The 23,472-nt window shown below is 39.1% G+C and overlaps 1 protein-coding gene across 1 annotated transcript in view; it reads right to left on the minus strand.

Annotated features, from left to right (window-relative positions):
• Window positions 1-7,488: 7,488 nt before the first annotated feature.
• The window catches only part of ROS1 (ROS proto-oncogene 1, receptor tyrosine kinase), a 98,356-nt gene continuing 82,372 nt past the window's right edge, over window positions 7,489-23,472 (minus strand). Inside the window, exons 42-44 of the mRNA XM_053913574.1 lie at window positions 23,276-23,410; window positions 15,739-15,902; window positions 7,489-7,823 (exon numbers count right to left, since the gene is read on the minus strand). Coding sequence (XP_053769549.1) covers window positions 7,513-7,823; window positions 15,739-15,902; window positions 23,276-23,410 — 610 coding nt within the window. The 3' untranslated portion in view covers window positions 7,489-7,512. The remainder of the gene's footprint in view (window positions 7,824-15,738; window positions 15,903-23,275; window positions 23,411-23,472) is intronic.

The following is a 23,472-nucleotide window of genomic DNA, read 5'->3' on the forward strand; positions in this document are numbered from 1 at the left end:
AGTTGCCGTTTGTACTTAACAGTTTTCATATTTACACAAGCAACAGGGTTAGGCAAACATAAATTTCACATTTTCTCAACACCTGCTCTCTCTCCTCTGCCATGGATGAATGAAACTCGAATAAGGCAAGTACAATATCTGCACAATAAAATCTATTTACCTACAAATACCACACACACATCCACCCTGCTACAGGCCGAAGAAATGAGAGAACCTGGCCCTCAGGCACAGACACAAATGATTATTCTCACTTGACAGACCAACTGTACCGCTCTTTCCTTGTATTTCACTCCAGCCCCAGAGGCTGGATCAGGAAAGAGACACTTGATAGCTGCTGTTTCCGTGGTTGAAATATTTGTGAAGTTAACGCATAATCTGAAAGCAGAAGCTAATAAATTATAGGGTGCTAATTGGAACTGGAGTGGAGCTGTCAATCATGTTACCCTAAACACACAGAGACCCTCATAACCTAAAAAGGCAAGGCAGCCTTCAGGAGCAGCTCCCAGTTGTTTCAGCCTTGACCTCCACTGCAGCAGAGACGTCACGTCCAGACAGGGTGGCCACTGGCACAGTCGGCAGGGGTGATTCTGCTCATCGAAGCTCACTTTAACCAGACAGACAAATTCTCTTCTAGGAGGGACAAGTAAACTATTTCACTGAAGCATTAATGTTTAGAGAAGTATATTGTTTGGAGAAATATATTGGGTTTACCAGAATAATTATACATTTGCTAAAACATTACCTTTCATTTGGATTTTTTCACTTTAAAAAATAAGTTAAACTCAATAAGAAAAATATCTGAAGTTCTCCACAATATAATGTCATGTCTACTTCAAATTACAGTATTTCTACGAGTTGCCAGTGTACTTTTATGAAACTAAGCTCCTGTAAAACCAAAACAAAATGTCCAAAAATCCTTTGTCTTACGGAATTCATTGATTTCTCCTAGAAAAGCAGCTTCAGCATACTTCCTATTCCCTTGTTTTGTTGTTCAACCCCCCCCCCCCCCCAGTAAGCTCTCATTCTGCTTTTCCCCCAGTGTAGCAGCCGGTCAGAGTGGCGATGCTCAAACTCCCCTCCCTGACACCATTACCTCCATTTCCCAGCAAAACCACATAACTGAACAAATACATAATTATCACAACATAAGAGAAATTTAGGCTACAGGTGAACTAAACTTTACAAACCGAAACTAAATAGTTAAAATTTTCTGATTTCTAATCAATAGTTGCATGACTCTAATCTAGTTACCAATTAGAAATTTTTTTTTTACCGTTTGTTTTAAAAGTACATACTTTAGTATCTACAAGTATTTACAACTACTAAAGTATTCAGTTAATTTTATAATTTGGAACTTTCACATAAAAATAGTTTTCACTTAGGGAAAGCAAATCAAGTACCTTAAAAATTTTACAAACAGTCTTGCTCCAAGCAACAATTGTAATTGATGGGAATGTCACGAGCTTGTTTATTTTCTAGCTAATTCTCATGACTACAGCCTTGCCCTTGTTTTTGGCAACTATGTTGTTGGCCCTGTGCCAATAATGGTATTATTGAGAAATGGGATGGAAAACAAAACAAAGAAATACTTTTTGTTATTGCTGTTTATTTTTACTAGGTACAATCTTATTTCTTTTATCTTCTTTGAGTGCAATTTACTCAATGTGTAATCTGTCCAATGAAACAATTGGGTATTTTTTCCTTTAGTATCATATGACTTTTTTTTACTGTACCTACTTATTTTTTTATTGTTATTCAATTACAGTTGTATGCCTTTTCTCCCCATCCCTCCACCCCACCCCAGCTGAACCCCCTCCCTCCCCCACCTCCACCCTCTGCCTTGATTTTGTCCATTATTGTACCTACTTCTATGTAGAATTTTCTGATGTCTCTGTAAGCACTACCTAAAAGTTCTATATTATTAGTATTATTCTGCCTTGCTTTGTGGAATGTGAAATCTCCTTTCAGGCAATTTCTCCTCCAAACTTAGAAATTAAAAGAAGGGCACTGACAGACAGATTTTGGTTAAAAAAAAGAAACAGAACAGAGCTTATGATATTCTTTCTTATTTAAAGACTTCATCTAAAAATCACATCCTCGCTTGTACTTCTTTAAAGGAGTAAGAAAAGGATCTAAGGCAATGCCAGACGTATACCTTTAGGGAAAGCAATAATGAGGTTGTATTTGTTTAGAATTGATGAGAAGAACCACTGGTGGAGCAATCGACCCAGCAGGCACTCTGTAGGTTAGACTTTAGCCAGGACTTAATTTAATGCCTGGCTCCCTAAACCCCACTCTTATGGGGTGTGTGCGTAGTGATGCTTCAGGTCTCTCAATACCAGAGTTAACTCAGATCCCGTTTAATAGTCTGAAATGTCTGGGAATTCCATCCTTCTCCAGGGCACAGTCACTACACTGAGTGGCCATGGTCCCCTGTAGGGGTGACATTTCAGTGTATACTATGATGGTGTTAAGTAGACTTCTCTTAGGACCACTTCTCTAGTCAATGGGTGACAGATTTGAAAATTGGCTCAGATCTAGGATCTGAGCAAGGGTCATAATTTTAATTGGAGTGACCACATTGGCCTCCTACTCCTCCATTATTGCTTGATTATAGATGTTAAACTGCCCATGTGTTTTTTCTTAGAGACAACATGCTTTATTAACCATCTGCATAACTCCCTATGGTCAACCCCATTGGCTGCCTCTCCATCATTAAACAGATGAGGTTCCCATGGCTTCTAGTGGTCAAGTACAGCCATCTGGCTTCTATTATTTCAGGGCTGCCCCATACCCATGGATGTTAACAAGCCCAGATCTGAGATGGTCTCTGGCCTGCAGAGAAGACCAGCACTGGGCAATTGGAAGAATGGAAGGCACCACTCATTGAGATGGAGAACACTTGCAGGAAAATGATTCATTTTGAGAGGCAGGGTAGCAAACAGAGGTTCAGTCTGGGGTATGTTAGTTTTGAGATGATTGCTAGAGATGTACAGGAGAACTGAGTGTGCCATTGAAAGGAATTAAGGAGAGGTGTTTAGGTTAAAATGTTGTCAACATCTAGATAAGGCCGAGACTAGCCATTAGACTGGTTCAGCTCAACCAAGGATGTATATAAATAAAGAGAAAGTGCAAGGATGGAGGCCAGAATCACTCCCATGTTTAGACATTAGGGTGCAGGAGGAACCTGCAAACAAAACTATGAAGAAGGGGCTTAAAAAGTAGAAAAATCAAGAGAGATTAGAATCCTAGAAGCCAAGTGAACAAGATGTTGAAGGACGGAATTATGAACTGTGTCAGATATTATTCACAAGTACAGTAACCGCATGTCCCAGTTTGCCTGGGATGGTCCTCATTTATGTCACGCAGCTCATGATTCCTTTTAGGCCTACAACAGCCTGTATGATCTGACCTCCAGTACCACTCTCTCCTCACCTCACTTCACTCTTGGCCTTGGTGGCACTCCTTATCTGGGCCAAGCATGTTTCCATCTCAGGGAGGGCTTTTGAACTTGACTTTTCCTCTACTGCATATTCTTATGACCTATTTTTAAATTTACTTGAAGTCTTTGCTAAGTATCTCTTTATCAGAGTGGCCTTCCCTACCTACCCAATGTAAAATATCAACTACCCTCTCTCTCCATCTTTCTGTCTACATCTTGCCCCTTGATTCATATTTCTACTAGCATTCAGTATCCTCTGTCATGTGCTATATATAGTATGTGTCATATATATTTTGCTTGTTTATTTATTATGTTTTCTCCATGAACTACAATTCTGGAAAGTAAGCTCCATCAAGGCAGACACTTTGTTTATTACTTTCTTCCTAGTGCCTATAACAATGCTTCCTGCATAGTAAGCACTCCATAAATATTTATTGGATGAGTGAAAGAATGAATGAATGGGTAGACTTACAAGTGAACAGGAAGGCACAGCTTATCCATTTTAAGGGAGTTTTTGTGGCCATTAGAAACCTTACCAAAGAATTTTTAAGGGTAAGTGGGAAAGCATATGCTATCATGTTAAGTAAAAATGCTAGATACCACTATTCCATCCATGCAAATAAGCTCACATTTGGTATGAAAACAAACAAAGGGGGGGGGAAGCAGGAAGAAAATGTCCTAAAATATTTACAATAGAGTTCGGGTGGTGTATTTCGACCCATTGATTCTTCAGGTTGTAAAGAAGCCTATAAGAATTGGGATAGGTCCTCTAATTGGGGCATAGCCCTGGCCTACTGCAAAAAGCAAGGTTGGACTAGCTTCCTTTTACCAAGAAGAGGTTAAAGAGCAGTGAATGGCACCTTAAAATTTATCACATTTCCATAAAAATCAATATGCGGATAAAAGGTGGGTTTGAGACAGGAAACACATAATGACAAAATAACTTTTTGCTTCTTTTTGCATATATTCACCACCATTTCAAAGCTTCCAGAATTCCAGGCCCCACCTAAGTCTGATCCAAAGCTCAGAGAAGTCCTCCAACTTCTATCATCTGTCTGTCTAGGTCTTAGGAGACAACTCAGCATCAAAATAGTCTTCTTGAGTCCCTTTTGGCATTAGACCAATTTTCTGGCCTCCTTTATAAGCTGTAGGGGAAGACTTTTTGTGAAATGTGTTGGAAAAGGATGACAAGAAAATCAGCCAATTAATCCATTAAACATGAATACCTACTTAGGCTTTGAGAAGATACAGAGTGTTAAAAGGTACCTACCACCCTCTCTTCAAAAAGCTTGTACTTTACTTAAGTAGATATGATGCATAGAAATAGGATGGGATCACATGTGGTCACTGCCAGATGAGATGCAAGCACAAGAAAGGCAACAGTAATTCTGAGAAGGAAAAGAGGACGGACTTAGGGACAACCTTTTAAAAAAAACTGGGATATGGGCCTATCCGAAAGGATGAGTGGGATTTAGATGAGAAGAGAAGAATGAGGAGAGTGCAATAGGCCAGTGAGGACCAGTATGGATAAGCAATATAGGGCGTATGTGGGGCTGGGGGCAGGCTCTTCTCTCAAGGGTGTTCCCAGTAAAGCATTTTCATCAGAATGATATCGATGTTAATTTTATGTAGGTTAATATTTGTTCACTTGGTTGTGTTAAATTATGAGAAACATTTTTCATTTTCAACTTAAATATTTTCTTATGTATTATTACTTCTCCTTGAACAATTTAAAATGAAAATTAGATTTATTGATTGCTTTTGTATTGTTTTGTTTTTCATTTACCAATTACGGTTTCTGCTTTTATGGGTAATTATTTGTCCCAAAATAATGTTCCCATAATTCCATTTGTCCCAAGTGGAATACTCTCAGGTCATATTTTACAGATAAAAAAATTCATCAGTAAGATTTTATACTCCTGTTAAATTTTAGTGAGAAACACATTTTAACCAGTGCCATTTGGTGCCTCTCCCATTATTTCCCTCTTAATACAAAATCTAACTTTTACAGAATTAACTTACATGGTTTGATAACAGCCATTTGTATTTTATCAATTGCTACTTTTCATAATAAATTTTACCTTTGAGAGTTTAGCCACTATTTCATTTTACATTGAATATTTCTACCAATATTATTCATTATGAATTATAAAAAGGCTACTAATTTGCACTTACACTTTAGCTGAAACATGATATTTTGGGGCTGTTCCTCTTAGATAGTCTATACATTTCTTTACTGTCCAAATTGTACTGAAAACGTATTGTACTGAAAATTCAATTCTTGTGTACATTTCTGACCCCTTTGTGTTTTTCAAAATAAAAGCCCATGGCACTGGTAGAACAAAAGTCCTGGTTGCAAGCAGTGGAAACTGTCTCTGGCTGATTTAACATTTATTGACAGGATATGGGGGTTACTGATAGAATCCCAGACTGGGGGCTGTGGAGCCTGGAGCAATGGCTAGAAGCAGACAGCAGAACTGGCCAGTCTGGTTACCCCAGCTGCCAGAGGCACCGGGCTCTAGATTCGCTGTGCCAACCCTCCTGGCCCTAGATACTGCAGTTGTGCCAGACCATCACCAGGAAAGACTCACTGTGATCCCTGTCCCTGTGCATACTTAGCTCTCAGATGCCTGTGATGGGTGTGTCTGAGGGGTGGGGGCCAGGTCACTTGCCTGCCTTCTTTCAGCAAAGGATTCTAGAGAAGCAAAAGGAGCATAGCTCCCACCCGGAAGATGAAGGCAGAGGAATTCCCTAACTCGGAAAGGGGTGTCAGATGCTGGGCTATCCAAAAGAGTGATAAATGTCCATTAAAGGGTCAGCAGATCAGAGAGAAGATTCTGCCTTGCTCAGCGGAATGCCAGATGTGGCCACAAATCCTGACTTTTACTTGCAAGCTGTTCACCTCAGAATGCATTGACTTCCCTGTGCTCCTCACCATTCAGTCAACCATCTGTGAAGGTCATCATACACCAGGCAAGTTCAAAAATGAACTACAGTCCCCGAGGTAGAAGGGGATATGTGATCTTCTTCCACAGGAGATTTTAGCAAATGTTACCATCAAGATGTGCTTCTGTATATCTAGCAACACCCTGTGAACCCCAATATAGTAAGATGCAGAAAGCTTTCATTAGTGTTGCTATTAGAGCAGTTAAGACTTTCCCTTTTAAATGGGAAGCTGAAAAAAAATGATTGGCTTTAAATCAGAGTGTTTCACTGAAAAATATTTTAAAAGTTCTCATTTGGGTATTTATTATTTCATGTAGTTTCTAAAAATCACAGAGCTTTAATTAACATTGTATAATCATTTATATTCAGTTTTAAGGACAATTTGATACTAAACAGAATCTTAAGTATTTTATATGTAAAATAGATATGGCAAACAAAAACAATTTTCATATTAGCTCATTTCCAGGATAGCACATAAGTCACAGAGACATTTTCATACTACTCAATGCTGAACTTTAGGGTTTAGACATCTTCATGTCCCTACTTTCATTATTTCAAAACCTTCAAAATACAAAATATTTTAGAATATTAAGGCAACATTTTATTATAGCAGGAGCTCTTCAAATGGTTTCTTATGTCATAGATGCTGATTCCTTTGGGATGTGTAGAGTTATTTAGTTATTTTCTCAGCTCCTTTTGGGATGATCTGTAGTTCGGTTGGACCCCTGAGTGTGCTTCTCACCTCCAGGTCTTTGAACAGTCCTGTTTGTCACTAGCCGTCTGTCCCAGACGTTTTGGTTACCATCCAGACTGAAGGGTGGGCAGGTCTAAATGTCCTCCAGGGTAAAGAAGAACAGTTTCCCTTCCAGACTCAGGAGTCTTCCTAAGCTTTCTAAATGCTCGGTGGTCCACCTGAGAATCTTACTAAAGTTCAGACAGTTGGTGTAGGGATTGTCAGAACTGCAACCAAGCGGTCCTCAGAACCAAGATTAGAATTCAGGAACCTCCCAGTGTTAATTCAGAGTCATAGACCACCACCAGGTTTATCATGTTACTAGGGTTTCCTTTCAGTCACTACCTAATGGGAGCGTTTATCTCAACTCTGCATTTCCCAAACAGAGTTGTTAATCAGACCCATCTCCATGTCCACTGTGAGAGAGACAGGCATAGTTCAGGCCTTCAGGCTTGCCAGGAGGGCGGTAAGCCACTTGTTTTTCTTGGCAGATGCCTTTGTCTGCATGTGGTTCCTTCTCTTCTTTCCTCAGGCCACAAGATTCAGATTCCTCAGAGCCTAGAGGACCCTCAGAATTACCTTCACTTTGGCTGCACTCTGTAGCAAGTACCATATAGTTTAACCCTTCTTGGTTCTTGGTCTCCATTAAAGCAATTGACATACCATCATCCAGATTCAAACGAATCATGTTGCCATCTTCATCTGTGAAAAAAAATGTATGTTATTCTAGTATCTATTTGATTTCCTTTATTTGTAATATACAGGCTGTATGAGAATTACAATAACACCAACTGTATACATTGGTTCAGCAAATATTTATGTGGTCCACTAGGGAACACAAAGATAAACAAGACAGGCTCCCTGTCCTCAAGGCTAACGCAGTGCAGTAGGGGAGCAGATATAACGCCGTAGGTGTGATGTGTGCTATAATGACGGGATATATAAAATGTGGTGAGGCGCACAGAGCTGATTCTGCCAAAGCAGGAGGAACGGGCCGTGGTCTTTGTGATAGAAATGAAGAAATTATGGCCCTTTTTGTCCAAAGTGCTTACCCTTCCATCCTGTCATCCCAGCTAAAATATCTATCTTTAAAAATGTGTTTCTTTAAATTAAGTAATTTAATCATTTATGAAGATAATATTTATGGGATTCCTACTACATGCCAGGCTGTGTTCCAGGTATTGATAGCCCAGCCGTGAATGAAACAAACTTGCTTGTTCTTTGGGGTTTAAATTCTCATGGGGGAGAGAGAAAACAAATTCGCAGACCATTAAATCTATGTCAGGTGGTAATAGGCACTATGAAGGAAAATTCAGTGGATAAGCAGGCAAGAAAGTAATGGTGGGAAAAGGGCTGTTAATTGTAGATGAGGTGTTAGCAAAGTCCTCTCTCACAAGGTAAAATTTAAGCTGAAACCAGAATTAAGTGAGAGAATTCTCACAAGGATATCTTAGGAAGAAGATTCAAGGGAGAGAGAACAGGAAGAACCAGGGTCCTGAGGCAGGAGAGTGCTGGGTGTGGACCGAGGAAGGCTAGACAGCAGATGTGGCCGGCCCCCCTCAGCCATGCTCCCGGGACAAGTAGCTATGAAACCATTAGCAGTAAATGGCAAATTTAAAACGAGCATGCTTCTGACCTCCAAAGGCTGGTAGGAAATGGACACAGGCTTGGCAAGTTCTGATGGCAAGATGGAGGGAGGAGGAAAATGACATGATAGAACTTATTAATAATAATAATTGTTAACTCTTACAGAGTACTTCCTATGTTTCAGGCACTATTCTAAGGTATAAACATATAACAACACATTCTCCTATTAAGTAAATACAAGTATTATCCCCATGTAACAATGAGGCCATTGAGGCACAGAGGGGATAAATAATTTACCCAAAATCACACAGCTGGAATTTGAACCCAGACTGTCTGGCTCAAGTCTGTGTCCTCTTATTCACCTTCCCCAAGGGAGAGGGGAAGTTGCTGTGCTATACAAGCGGACCCATGCGGACGAGCAGTGTGCCCTAAAGGAGTCTGTGAGAAGCCCAGAATGTGTGTGTGATGTCGGGGTGGCAGCAGAAAAATGTACGGCCAGAGGGTAGTTGGCCTTCTTCACAATTATGCTCATGCTGTTTTTGTCTTTCTCCACCAAAAGGCCGACCTTCTTACATAGATAAGTATAAGAATTCTTGCTGAAACCTAATAGCAGAGCTTCTGAAATATTTCACATTATTCTAGGTAATCAAAATAATTACTTAGAATACAAGTTACACAATTGTACAAGATGAATACACAAATGTATATTACCTATAATACAAGAGTACACAATACAAGATAAATACACAAATGTATATTATGAGACTTGTTTTTTATCAATGCTTTCTGACCTCTAGGTACTAGTACCTGGATTAAAAAAATACAATCAGAACTACTACTGTCTTTTCATAAACTATATTTGAAAAATCAGAAGTATTTCAGTAGCTAGATGATGGTCCTTCCCTTTCTCCTCCCCATCCTTCCAGCATGAGAGCATCAAAGTGGGGTGAGGCCTGTGGGGCTGCCAGCCTTTAGTGCTGAACCCTGATATACACCCAGGTTGAATTTATTTGAAATGAATTTAAACTGAAATATGAGAAAATGTCGAAGGACTAAGGGAAGTATCATGGTATCTATGTTTTCTCATTGGAATTTAATGGACCTACCTATTTACCAAGTTCCACACCTGATGCAAAGCTTACTTTATTAGAAGAGCATATGAACTACTGTCTCTACTCTGTATTATTATGTGCTCGGGTTTTTTTGCAGACCCTTCAACTGAGGACAAAGAGGATGGCCGAGCTGCAGGCCCACAAGCTCTTTGGCATCATCTCACGTTCAGACATCATCAGAGCATATTTCAAAGCACACAAATGGTTGAACAGTGTTGTAAAACATCTTCCCTATAGAAATATCTTTATCGGATGCCAGGTTTGGTTAGTACTTAAGTGATAGAAGGATCTAAATGTTATGAGCATTTTCAATATGTATTAATTGCTATTGAGAAACTCATAAGATTAGTTATATATGATAATAGCAATAGAAACTATCAAAAGGAGAAAGAAATAAGATGTTTAACTTCAAATAGTCCAGTGGCCCAAAGTATTGATGAAATTAGGCTATTCTTAAAATGTATGCAAAAATTAGGCAAAGAAAAATTTAGGATTTCAACAAAAACTGAAATCTATGGTATAAAGCTAATGACTCACTGCCATATTTTTATCCCATTAAACAGCACGTTGGGAAACTTTCTAATGAAACAGGATTTTAAACTTTTTGCCTATTGGTGATTGAAAAAAAGGCAAATAAATGTTTTATAGAAATTCTGGCACATATGTCCCAGAAAAATCATTAGCTAACTACTTCATTGGTTCCTGATACTTAGAGCAATACTTAGTAACCTGACCCTGGCCGGCTTTCAGCAATCAGTACATCTTATTGCATAAAGAGATGTGGGGGGGGGGGGTGTTTGTTTATTTTTCTTTTAAAAACTACTGAATAGAAAGCCTGCAAGTCAAATCTTAAAACAGAGATTCCGAATGAAGACAGCATGTACTGAGCAACCCTCTCTTTTGGAGAGAAATATTAAAAGAAAAACTTCAAGTAAGACAGGGTATTAACAGACGAGACATATGCCGGCTGACTGGCTATGTTTAGAACAGCAGAGGAGCATTTAGATTTGTTTCCTGTAGAACTCTCTGGGACGGGTGAGGTGATGTTTACACAAATGTTGGGATGAAGTCACTGGGATATTTTTACTAGATGCCCAGATATGTTACTTCTCTCTCTATCCCCTCTCCACCCCATTAGGTCAGTAGGACCATGAGATAGGCATGGTATTATTGCTCCATGTAATCCTAATACCCTCTATTTTTTTCCAAAGAAGTCCTTCCATGACTTTCTTATCTTCTTACATGTGTCCGACAATAACAATAAAGACAGACATCGCACTGCTTTGCTAAATATGCCTACCAGTCTGCAAAGCAGCAAACTGTTCCTAAACACATTCGCTTCCACTAAAAAGGTAATTAAGATTAGGCTTGCCTTGAAGGGACTGTTCCTTGAATTCCATCCTTTGCAAATATGCAAACTCTACCTATCATTCTATTTCTCCTCTCTTCTCTGCCCCTGTGGTTCAATCACTTCTCTATCAAAATTTTCAGTGATTTCCATGTCTCTTACTATTCCTTACCTTCAGGAATTACATGCATTGTAAATAACAGAATGAGATTTTCCCTTTCCCCTAAAATCATGTGTCTGTGGCACGCAATTGTTTGTTTCTATCTAAATTATCAAAGTTTGGTTATATTCCTAGTTAATCTCTTTCTGCATCATTATTCTACATATTAATGTTTGTTTCTCTACATTTTTGAATGCTATTTAGAATTTTAATTAAGTCTGCCAAAACTTGGCACTAAATAAATTTCATATCCAATTGGTGCATCTATTCCAGTAGGCCATAAGTAATAATTTTTCACTCCTGCTAGCTGAGCAGCCCCTACTGATACCAAATCGGGGACAGCGTGAGGGCAGAGCCCTTCCCCAGCCATGACTCTGGGAAGGCCAAGAGCATGGGCTCTAGAACAGAACCAGAACTTCAACCCCGCCTCAGCGGTACAACCGTGGGCAAGTCGCTACACTTCAGTCTTCTCTTCTGTAAAATGTGAAAATAAAAATACCCATGTCGTAAGCCTAGTGTGAGGATTTAATGGATTTACCTACATAGCACAGCAAGTGGCACAGGAAAAAAGGGCTAAAATAAAATTTGCTATTATTGTCATTAAAAGCCACTTCAAAAAGTGTCTTGTTCTGTATATTTACTGTGAGCATTGTCTGTTACTTATCTCAGCCTCCTAGGTGAACTAGGTAATGCAACGTGGTAAGAAGATTTTCTCAAGGGTGCACAGAGATTTGTGGTAGAGCCAAAGGTAGAGCTGACCTGTCAGGGCAGCCTCTGTGATTACGGCAGCCTCTGATTTTTATAAGAATTCTGCACATATTAGAAGGAAAGGATTCAATGAGCAAAGAGTTGGATTTTAAAATATAATACAAGTCAACTGTAAAATCCTGCATCCCTCTGGAACTTCTGCAGCGTTTGATCGCTCCCTCTTCCCTGAGCCCCTCTCCTTTGGGTTTCCATGACAATGCAGTCTTACAGCTTTCTTTCCTCTTCTCCCGCCGGCTTCTCCTCTCCATGCCCCGCCCCTATAATACTTCGTCAGTCCTTCCTGTACTGGCGGTTCTCTGTGTCTCCCTCACTGTTCACTCCTCTTCTTAGTCTGTGCACTTGAAATCAGTGACCTCATCCACACCCCGGACATCAATTACCTATATTTACAGGACAGACCTTTCAGCTGTATACTGGGCTTCTCCACTTATCCCACACCCAGCTCAAGCCAAACATAGCAATCCTGTTCCTCCTCCTATGGCCCCCATTTCTGCGGCTCACCATTATCTCCTTTCTCTTCCTCACCAAATTAGACACCACGTCCTACAGGGTCTAGCTCTTTGGTAACTCTGAGTCCATTTCCTTCTCTCTACACCTGTTACCATTCATTCATTCAGCTTTCATTAGTTTTCATTTCCTACCTGAACTATCCCTCCAGTTTCATCACTTGCCATTTCCCACCCTCATGTGTGATAAGCGACATGCAGATCTGTGCACTCCTCATTCTCTATTATTGCTTGCCTTTCTACACACTGCTCCTGCTATTCTGAAATACAATTTTTTCCTCACCTCCCTGCAGAACTCAGCCTAGAAATAACTTCCTCCCAGTGGCTTTTATTAACTCTCCCTCTACCAGGCGGATTCAGCACCCTTCCTCTGGACTCTCACAGAACATGGATTTCTTCTCAGTGGCAACATGGAATGCCTCCTGGCTTCTAGCAGTAGATACAATATAAAATCATCTGCTCACCAAATCTTTAAAAGTAAGCTTACTTGTAAGGAAAAACATAGTGGAGAACTGAACAGAGAATTTACAACTCATGTATTCCTCTAGATTACCTAAATTTTGTCTCTGAATTCAGCCAATATACATACAAACATACTCAAATGAACATTCCTGTGAATGGCTGTATATGTGTATAAAATACCTGGAAGCATATAACCAAATTGCAAACTGTGGCTAGCACTGGGGAGTGAAGACAGGTAGGAAGCAAGAGACTTTTACTTTTTACTCTGCTTAGATCATTTTAGGTTTTTAAACAATAAACATAAATTACTTTTATGATGGAGATCTCTAGATAGAGTTATAAATAATATAACAAGAACCGTTAGTGAAATTAATTACTGGCAATGTTAAAAAGAAAATCAGAAAGAAATCAGCAATTGTTATGATTGTTGTAAAACAACATAAAATTCTTTTTAAATCTTTAAAAAGATGATTGTGTTTAATTTCATAAGGCCTACAAAAATAATGTTCACAAGCAAATCTGCATCAAAGTTTTATCAGTTAAGTGCTGCTTTTAGAGATAAGAGCAGTGATTTAGTAAGAAAATCATTCTTCCAATGCCAGGTAAGCAAAACCCGGAGCTGCTTGCCTTTCGGATATCTACACATTCAACTGAACCCAGTTACCGCAACTTATCTGTCTTAGGAACAAAAGACTTCATCTACATACTAGCACACCACTCCAGATCGTGGTTCCTCCAACATTGTCACACAGCAGGTTTCACAAATAAGAACCAAACCAAGCGGGAGCAGATTCAAATGGCTTGAGCAAAACAGTATTATTCAGTAGTGAATCAGGATGCTCATCTTTCCTGTGGATAGAGACACAGTCCTATGGGAGGGACAACTCAAATTCACCAGTAGCAACAGAGCTCACTATGAAGCTTTACATACAAAATTAAAGAAACTGACTCTAGTCTCTCAAGGGAAGGAAATATTATTGCCTCTTCTTTTTTTTAAAGCAGCCCAATGAAACACATTGAATTCAGGTGCTTAACACTACACCTTGGGCAAAAATTAATAACAATTTGTTGAAATAATTTTGAAAAATGTTATCAAAAATTCATTCAGAGAAATGCGTTAACTAAATGCTTAGAAAATGAGATGGACTTGATAGCATCTAGAATGCTTGCAGGTATGTTTTTCCGTATCCTGTGCGATCTTCACATAGGTGAGTGTATGTCCAGAACCCTCCACGAGGATGGGGCTGTGTAGCAGTTACAATTCCCCAGGTCCCGGCCCCACTCTCAGAATCAGCTCTGCCCCACAATGAGAAGGCAGGTGGCGACAGTGTGAGACCGTTAACAAGGCTCACCTGACAAGGTTATGCATGCGAATAGAAAGCAGGACTTTTCCAATCTGTCACCTAGCTGTTTATGTCACAGAAGTCACATGATCAGAGTCATATCTCCATTCATGTCACCTATTCAAAGTTACTCAAAATATGTAGTCAGAAACACAGCAAACAAAACGAGCGGCTATACATCCTTTAGTTTCTTATTTTCCCTGTTATTAGTCAAGGTGAAGTTCTCACCACGTGCTGCACGAGTGAGGAGACTCCATGATAGTCACCAGCCAATCACTTCAAAGACCAAGAGGCCTAATTTCTGAGAGATTCTGAGTCATGATCCATCTTGCCAGGTTTGTGTCTAAGCTCTTGGACTTGAAAAAAAAAGTGGGGTGACTGTGAACTAATAACGGGAAGAAGTTCTAAAGCAGCTGGAAAAGATTATTTTAAAATTCATTTTGCTGTAGCCAATTAAGCAATTGTACTATAAATCTGGTTTTGAAAATGAATCAAGTGACCACTGTGTTTTAATTACGTTTTGTACTCTTCATAAAAATACAAGCTTTAGTCTCTCCATCACCATAGAATGGCTCCAGAAGATTCTTCTCTTGATTATTCCAATACTGAAGTGGAGGAATCAGACTAGACTGTAGCAAGGTATGACCCACGACAATAATCATTGCAAAAATACTCAGCAGTTGGAACCAATGGATTAGATACATGCGTATCAACATGGATGGCTGTCAGTGCTTGATGGAAAAAGAAAAGACGCATTACATAACACAACAGCATCCGTGCATACAATGTCCAATTAGCAGGAACATATGCAGAGAAAAAGATAGACATTGAAAATGTTACAATGGTTGTTTGGCAGGGGGAGGAAGAAAGTGGAACAAGAGAGGAATATAGAGATGAAGGGACTAAACAAACAAAATAAAAGAGAAGCCCTGCATAGACCAGTGATGATAATGGACTACAAACTAAGAGTCTACAGTTAACTCAAGAGTCTACAATTAATTAAGTACAATTAATTCTGCACTTGAGGTCCAACCTGCTGTGAAGCGGGGAGGGGGGAGAACAGACCTCATGACAATGTGGTGTAACAGGTTAATTTTTCTCCTTACTACCTGAGATTATAAATGCATGGACCACATCTCTTTTCTTAATTTAGTGCACAAATCAAAATTATTTTCAAAAATAAATTAAATAAGCTCTTAATTGTTATGATGATGATGTAAGTATATTATTTTTATCCACTGTAAAATGTCTTCTACATATACCCCATTTCAACCTTGTTCAGTCCACGATGGAGAGAAAACCAGAACATTCTGACAAATAATCAAACTTACCTTCAAAGCCTTCATTTATGATTCCACTGGGTTTCTCTTCTTCTCTGCACTGGGAAATACTATTTAAGGAGAAATTTCTGAATAACTGAAGCTGGTCTTGAATTTTATGGAAAGTGGGTCTTTGGTCAGGTTCTTGAGCCCAGCACTGGGTCATTAAATTCCACCTGGATGTGTGAGTAAAGGCAGGAAAGTGAACGGCGATTGGATGTCTTTAGGCAACAATTACTGATAACAAAGCCCAGGAAAAGTCATTTTAGAAGAAAAAGATTTTGAGTTATTGCCAGTTTTCCATAATTGATATAAATGAACCAGCACCAAGTTTTTTGTCTCTTATTTAATAGTAACCTGCAAAATTACTACCTTTATTAGATAACAATTTTCTCTTGAAAAGCTGACAATATTTTAACAGTTACTAATCCAGATAGATAGATAGATAGTTAGATAGATAGGTGGAAAATGTTCCCTCAACACATAGGGGAGCTAAGAGCTATAAAAGTTATGGAAGGTTAAAAAGACTTTACACTCATACCGTAATGTCTAAAACAAAATCTAAGATTACTCCCGTCCACACAGACATTTAGTGACACAATCAGAAGCGGAAACCATATTGGATTCTAATGCTTTCCCTCTTTATTCTGACAAAAGACTCAGTTTCCCCAGACATAAATAGCTGGTTGATTAAATATTATCTTTTCCTTACCAGTTGCCTAAGAAATGTCTGTGCAACACTCTTAACCAGTGTCCATCTGTTCACTAAGAAATTAATGTATTGAACATTTGTTACACCAGCAGTGTATCAAGAGCTAGCAATGTGGCAGTGTGGCACCTGTCCTCACAGGAACACATTTGTATTGTAAATGTGAGAAGGTGATAAAATTTGTCTCACTACAATTCATACAAGCAGGAAAAAAATGTAGCTCTTTTATATTGTTTGTAACTAATTAGGTCTTTCTCAGAGCTCTCATCTGGCAGAAAAAAATTAACTTCATTTAATGAACGCAGTTCACAACCTAGTCCAATTCAGTATTTTAAATAATCTTGGTAGGCAGTGCTCAGTCTTTTCTGGGTATTAGTTCAATCTCTCTTATTTTTAGGCTACTTCTACTCCCTCAGTCCTCTTCTCCAAGATAATGTCAGGACACACGTCGGGTGAAAGTCCTCTGTTATGCGCAGGGGCACAGTGAGGCACCCTTTGGACCCCACTGTTCCTTGGATCTTCACAAGTCTCAGAGTGGAAAGATCAGCAATTCCATGGTAATGACTGTTTTGGTCCATCCTGCCGTGGGCACCAGCTGCTATCTGCAGCCTATGATCTCTTTATCTTGTCTTCTCCCCTTCCCCAGTGAACTGGTCTTCCCTTTCCTCTTTCCAGCCATAGCCCTTTCTGTCCAGAGGCTGCACTGCATACTGTATCTGCAGGCAAGGCCCAGGGAACCCATTCCTGTTTCTGCTGCATGCCCACAGGGTGCTCCCTGGCCTAATCTCTAGCTTTCATCAAAAAGCTCACCCATGTGGGAAACAAAGGAGGCTTAAAAGTTTGAACTAGACGTTCTCCGTGTGAACATGCCATTCTACCTCCTTCACGATGCTGGGTCTCCATGTCAATGTGGGGTGTCCCTTGCTTAATGATCTCCTTGCTATCCTCCCACACGGAGAGGAGTGGGCAGTTGCTCCATGCCCTTGATGTTGCCCACACCTAATCTGATTTGACCCTGTGGAGAAGGTTGCAGGACCTAGACATACAACATCTTCACCCTCCTGCCTTTATCTGTCAAGGTCTTTTCTTCCTATGCTTCTCGAGGGCTTGACAGGAGCAGTGTTTCTACTGACTTCCTTTTTTATTAGATAAACTTCCTCTTTTTTATTAGATCATCCTTATATAGACTTGTAGGTTCTAGTCTCCCAAACTGGCATTTAATACACTAACAAGGAGTTAAAAGATTCTAGATAACCCTCTCTCCTCCAGGCTTGGTTTTCAAGTCTACTGCCTTACAATAAAGGTTGAGTACCTGCTCTCTCTCTCTCTCTCTCTTTTTTTTTTCCTGGGTATATTATAAGGCTGATTGGGGGCAGGGAGAGAAAATCTCATAAAGAAACATCAATTGAGAAGTATTTAAAAATATTAGGACTACTATATCAACAGATAAATATAAAATCACAAAATACAAGTTATTTTAAAAAGTGCTAAAGAAAACAATGTAAAATCTAACCAAGATAGAACAGTCTGGGTAAGTTGCTCACAGAAGGCCCCTCTGCAGAGGTGACATTTAAGCTAGAGAACTTTGCTGGAAAATAAGATGCTAGTCATGGGAATAGGGTGGGGAAGGGAGTCAGGGAACACACTAGAAGAAGGTAAAAGCATGTGTAAATTTCTAAATTTGGAAAGAGCTTGGCACATTTTAGAATCTGAACAAAAGCCAGTGTGGCTGAAGAGCTGTCACGGAGGAGGAGAGCAGAGGAGATGAGGTCAGAGGAGGAGGCGAGATCACACAGGTCGCGTAGACCTGGCCAGGAGCTGCACTTATGATACTACAATGGTAAGCTGTTGAAAGTTTTTAACCAGGCATGACTTTTATATTTTTAAAGGATTGTTCCAGCTGATAGGTGTGGAAAATGGGTGGTAGAGGGGCACGTTGGAAGTAAGGGTGTGATTAAAGAAGACTAGGTGGAAGATAATGGTGGTTTGGCCTAAGGCAAAGGCAATGGAGCTAGAGCAAGGATATATTCAATCACAGGTGACAATGATCTGCAGATCATTATGGGTATTGTATTGAAATTAGCTAGTGTCTATTGTAGGAGTTATAATCACCGTTTCATTTTAACGGGGTGTGCAAATTCTCCTTCCACCTCTTTCATTTCTTGACAAGCATCTCAGGTCGGAGTTAGTACTGAACATGGAGGACTATGGAGAAACCTGATACTGGTCTATTTCCTCGTATTGATCTGATGTCTCTTCATATTTATGAAAAGGAATTTACGTTCTGGATACAGAGTGCCAAATTTGGCTCAATTCTTTTAAAAATTAGACTCATGGCTGAAAGCCTATCTTTTATAGAACCTGTGGCATTTAGAAACAGGGCTGATTCAATGATCCCAATGAAGAATGATTAGATTTGAAATAAGATATTTTTAAATATTTTAAGTAATAAAGTAGAATCCTGATAACTAGCCTAAGGGTTGTTTTAGGAGATGTAAGGAGAAAGTAAAGTATAATTCTTCACAGGAAGCATTTTCTTTCTGAAAAAAAAAGTTGTAATTCAAAGATATCAGCAAAAAATAGAATCTCTCAAGACTTCTTACACTTCAATTACACAATTTTTACTTATTTTATTTATTTATGACCTGCCTCATTCTACAAAGGGTTTTAAGACACTGAAAGGACATGATTTAGGACAGAGAGAAAGAAAAAGCAAGAAGGAAAGGGAGAAGAAGATGGCAGCCATGTTTACAGTTGCCACTTAGCCACACTGCACCCCACCCCTTCACACTGCCCTCCAAAAGTTCAGCCTCTTGTTCAATCTGTGCAATTTATTTAAGCAGATATTCCTATTTTTTTATTGACAGAGACTCAGTCTACATTGAATCAAATCATTATTCTCAATTATATGATGGCAAAAACATACGACCTTGGAGCCTATAAAACCTTTCTGTCCCCTGATCCAGGGACAAGCAAGCACTGAATTGCAATACATTAAGCACAGAGGAACTCTATAAAGCAACAGCCACTTAAAAGTAAAGAGTACAACTTGGGCTCTTAATAGCATTAAGCTGGCAGTGGAATAAAATGAAGAAGCTTTCAAGAACTTAATCCTGAAAATGCATTTCCTACAGCCTTCAGATAAATTAATAACAACTATTCTTTTGACATAGAAGTTTTTCCTTACAAATAGGCACTTGTCACAATTCAATATTATGCATTTGATACTTGCACTCACTTATAGTTACAAATACTCAAACATATTATTCTAAATAAGTGTATAGGTACTTTACTGTTGTTAAAATTTTTCTGGGCTGCTTGCTTCAGATCTACACATATACATACTCATTACACTTAAAATATCTCATTTAGCTAAGTGTTCAGACTCAAATTCTTTCATTCACTATGCCAGTCCTTTACTCCCCTTTGCCTTATTCTTTTCAAAATAACATGAGACCCATTAACCATGTTCATTTTTAGTGTCTATGAGTAAAGGCCTTGGATTCATAAATCAATTAAAATCCAACAGAGAAAACTCTGTGGCATCTTTCAGTATTAAGGGGGTGAGTGTCTATAAGAATTTAAATGAGGCCCATAAAATACTGATTTTAAGAACTCCCTTACTCATTATTCCAATCCTGGGGAGACTCAGTAGCATCTGGGCGCACATATTTTTAAGGGGTAAAAATAAGTTGGTGAACCTCATGTTCTCCCATTGTCACTCCATCCATTTGAGGGACTCTCCAGTAATTCTGGTTGCCACTGTGATACATCTGTCAGAGAACCCCAAAGAGCCGTCACTTGAAGTAGATTGCCCTTTGATCCTGTTTCTTCTTGAGAGTGGTGTGGTTGTTTTGTGCACTGAAAGCCGAAGTGAACACCAAGGACTGGGCTGTCCCCCATACATCCCAGGCTACGGGAAGAAGGGGCAATGCTCTGAACTCCTGCATTCCATTAATAGCTGAACACAGCATAGCCATCTCTGGGCTCACCTGACCCCGAGTGCATCCAGGTGCTGAGAATTTAAGCAGTGAATAGAACGTGCAGCATGGCTCAGTGCAGACTTTCAACCCTCTAAGCTGGGCCTGTGATCTCATAGAGCTGCTTCAAATAAAAATCAGTTCCCTCTGTACTCTAAGGAGAGTAGTTAATCTTTATCATGACAACTTAAGGCCTTGGCCAGATTGAATGGCATTGCTGAGAGCTCCATTTCCTAGCACAGCTTGTTTTCCTGGTTGGCAATGAGTTAACCCTTCCTGGGCTCTGAGAGTTATATAGCACGTGGAGAGAGAGCTGGGAGCATTGTTTACTTTTTAATTATTGGTGTTTGAATGGACTGCAAAACCACCAATGGAAAATTTGGCTTCATGATAACTATATTTTTATAAAATTAGAGCATTGTGTATCCAGCTGAATAAAGAAGAATATATTATGTAGAATATTATCTTTTCCTACCTATAATCAGGAATGTTTTTCTAGCACATATTCTCCCTCCTCCTTGCATTTTGGATACTTTTGGATTAGAGAAAAGTTTAACATACCTACATTTTTCTGCTCCACAATAGATAATTAATTATCTACCTCTCTGTTCCCCAAACAATATAAATGAACACATCAATCAAAATATATAACTCAGCGATTCCTAAAGTGCTTATGCCAGGTAAATTTTAACAACACAATGAAAATTTAATGTTATGGAAATTCTGGGAAAAATTTTATCAGTGTTTGATATATAAGTAAAAGATGCAAAATAGTGATTAGTTTGCTTATTATTTAATAAAAGTGTATTTCATATTTAGGTATGCTGGGTTTTTTCTCAAACCTTGATCAAAATTTTTCAAATTGTGTATAATTTCTTTTCCCTAACTTACAGGATTCTTCCCATCTCTCCCCAAAATATCTGAAGCATATTTTTAGGCACTATCATCAAACTTGTTCATGTATGTGTGTAACTAATCTCCCCGCAAATATCCCAGATGCTGTAAAAGCTAAATCATTAACGAGCAGTGATTCAAATCCTCCTCTTCTAGCTGGAAGGTTTAAATAATACAAAAACATCCACCAGGAAAACATCCAAACAAGGTGCCCAGTTCTTAATCATCTTTTGGCTCCAGTCTGAATAACCCTCTAAATAACACAGCATAGTCAAGGCCGGACAGTCCCGGTGTGTATCCGCATACTGCTAATTCCTTCTGCACTTGCCTGTACCACACAGTTTAGCACTTTGTTACATGTTGGCTTGTTATCCAGCTGCTCCATCGGAGTGTCTTTTCCTTCAAAATGCGTTCTGAGATGCTGAAGAAACACAACCCCATTCTAAACACCTCTGAGTGTCACACAGTCCTTGGTATGGTGTTGCGCACATAACAGATAAATTTATACTTGTTGCTTGCATGTTCTTTTAGAAACTTCTTGGGTGAAACTTCTTAGGTAAATCTCCTCTTGGGAAAAGTCTCAAGACCTAATTTTTTCTCTCAAATCAATACGTGCCTTTTCTTGCATGTTTAAAATATTGCAGACAAGTCTGAGGAATCATTTGGCCCCTTGTTCTTTCTGTAGCTGAACAACTTAGACCTTATTCATCAGCCTGTGGGCTGCTCCTTCTTCAGGCGCAACATACCACCCAAACTTTTCATGATATCTTTGTTTTTACCCTGTCGTGGCTTTCTGAATCAAAGCAGCTGAATTTGATACAAGTTCAGTGTAGTTTTCTTCAAGAATAAATTCATTTTTCTAGTCTTGGGATAATGAAAATGCAATGCCTAAACTCATCCAAACCCTGTGGATATACTTTTTACCCAAGAAATTTCTGATTTCAACAAGAGAACCATTCTCCTGAATATCCACGTTAATGGGGCAGTGGGCACACACAGATCTCATCTTGTACCGGAAGCCCAGAGTGTCCCCCTGGGTCACATTCTCTGCGTGAGTGCAGATAGTGTGAACAGTGGCCAGTTCCTTTCCATTTCCCCACCATTTGTCACCTCTCCTTTTTCCTTCCATGGAGACTGAGTTCTACATTGGTGTGACTGAAGTCCCTCCACAGGGGGCCTCTGGGGCCCTTCACAATAGCTGTGCATCCCTTCAGAGTGAGGTCGACATTTTCTGGAATGTCGACAGTCCTACTGCTGAGAAGGGCCTTCCTGCCCGCACCGCGGCACAGAAACTCAAGACAACATTTCTGCTGACGTGGTTCACAAGAAGGTGGATTAGTACTCAGCAAAAATAACTTGGCTTGTTTCCTTTTCTAATTAGATCAAAATCATCTGCTCTTTGAGGATTACAAATTTATTAGAATTCAATAGTGGCCAGAATCAATTTGATGGAGTCACTAATATTCAGTCATTACATGTTAAATTCATAAACAGATAACGATTCATATAATTTTTATTAGTACTATATCCCAATGTCAGCTATATCAACAATTGCAATCCAACTTTTAAACAATATATTCCTACTTAAACAAATCTTTTAATTTGCAGACTAAGATATTAGCCAAATCATATCTTCCAAAGTAAAACAGTATACACCCACACAGACAAAGAGCTTTTATTTATTAAAATTCCCTAACCAGGAGCATAAATATATTCTACTCTTCCAAATTTTTTTGTTTCTGATGCGGTATATGTGTGTGTGTGTGTGTGTGTGTGTATATATATATATATATATATATATATATATATATATATATAGTGAATTGTAATAATTTATATTTTATGCAAGATATACAATCTATAAATACCAGCTTTTATTTTTAAATCCCATACCAAAGAGTCATAGGATTGCACGTGCACATGGTCTTGTTTTAGGGGTACTTATGTTAACGTAATTATAACTTACAGATCATCAGGACAGTTTCTAGGCGGCTCCAGTCTCCCTCCTGTTTGCACATAGTTTAAAACATCAAGGTTAGAATGGGCTGGATAAGGCTGATGGCCAAGAGTTAAAATCTCCCAAATCAGAATTCCAAAAGACCTAGGATATTAGAGAGTTTGCTTTAATTATACATATTACAAACCTCATGTTTACAGCAGTTT

The sequence above is a fragment of the Desmodus rotundus genome, chromosome 11 (assembly GCF_022682495.2).
Source record: "Desmodus rotundus isolate HL8 chromosome 11, HLdesRot8A.1, whole genome shotgun sequence".
Taxonomy (NCBI): Eukaryota; Metazoa; Chordata; class Mammalia; order Chiroptera; family Phyllostomidae; genus Desmodus; species Desmodus rotundus.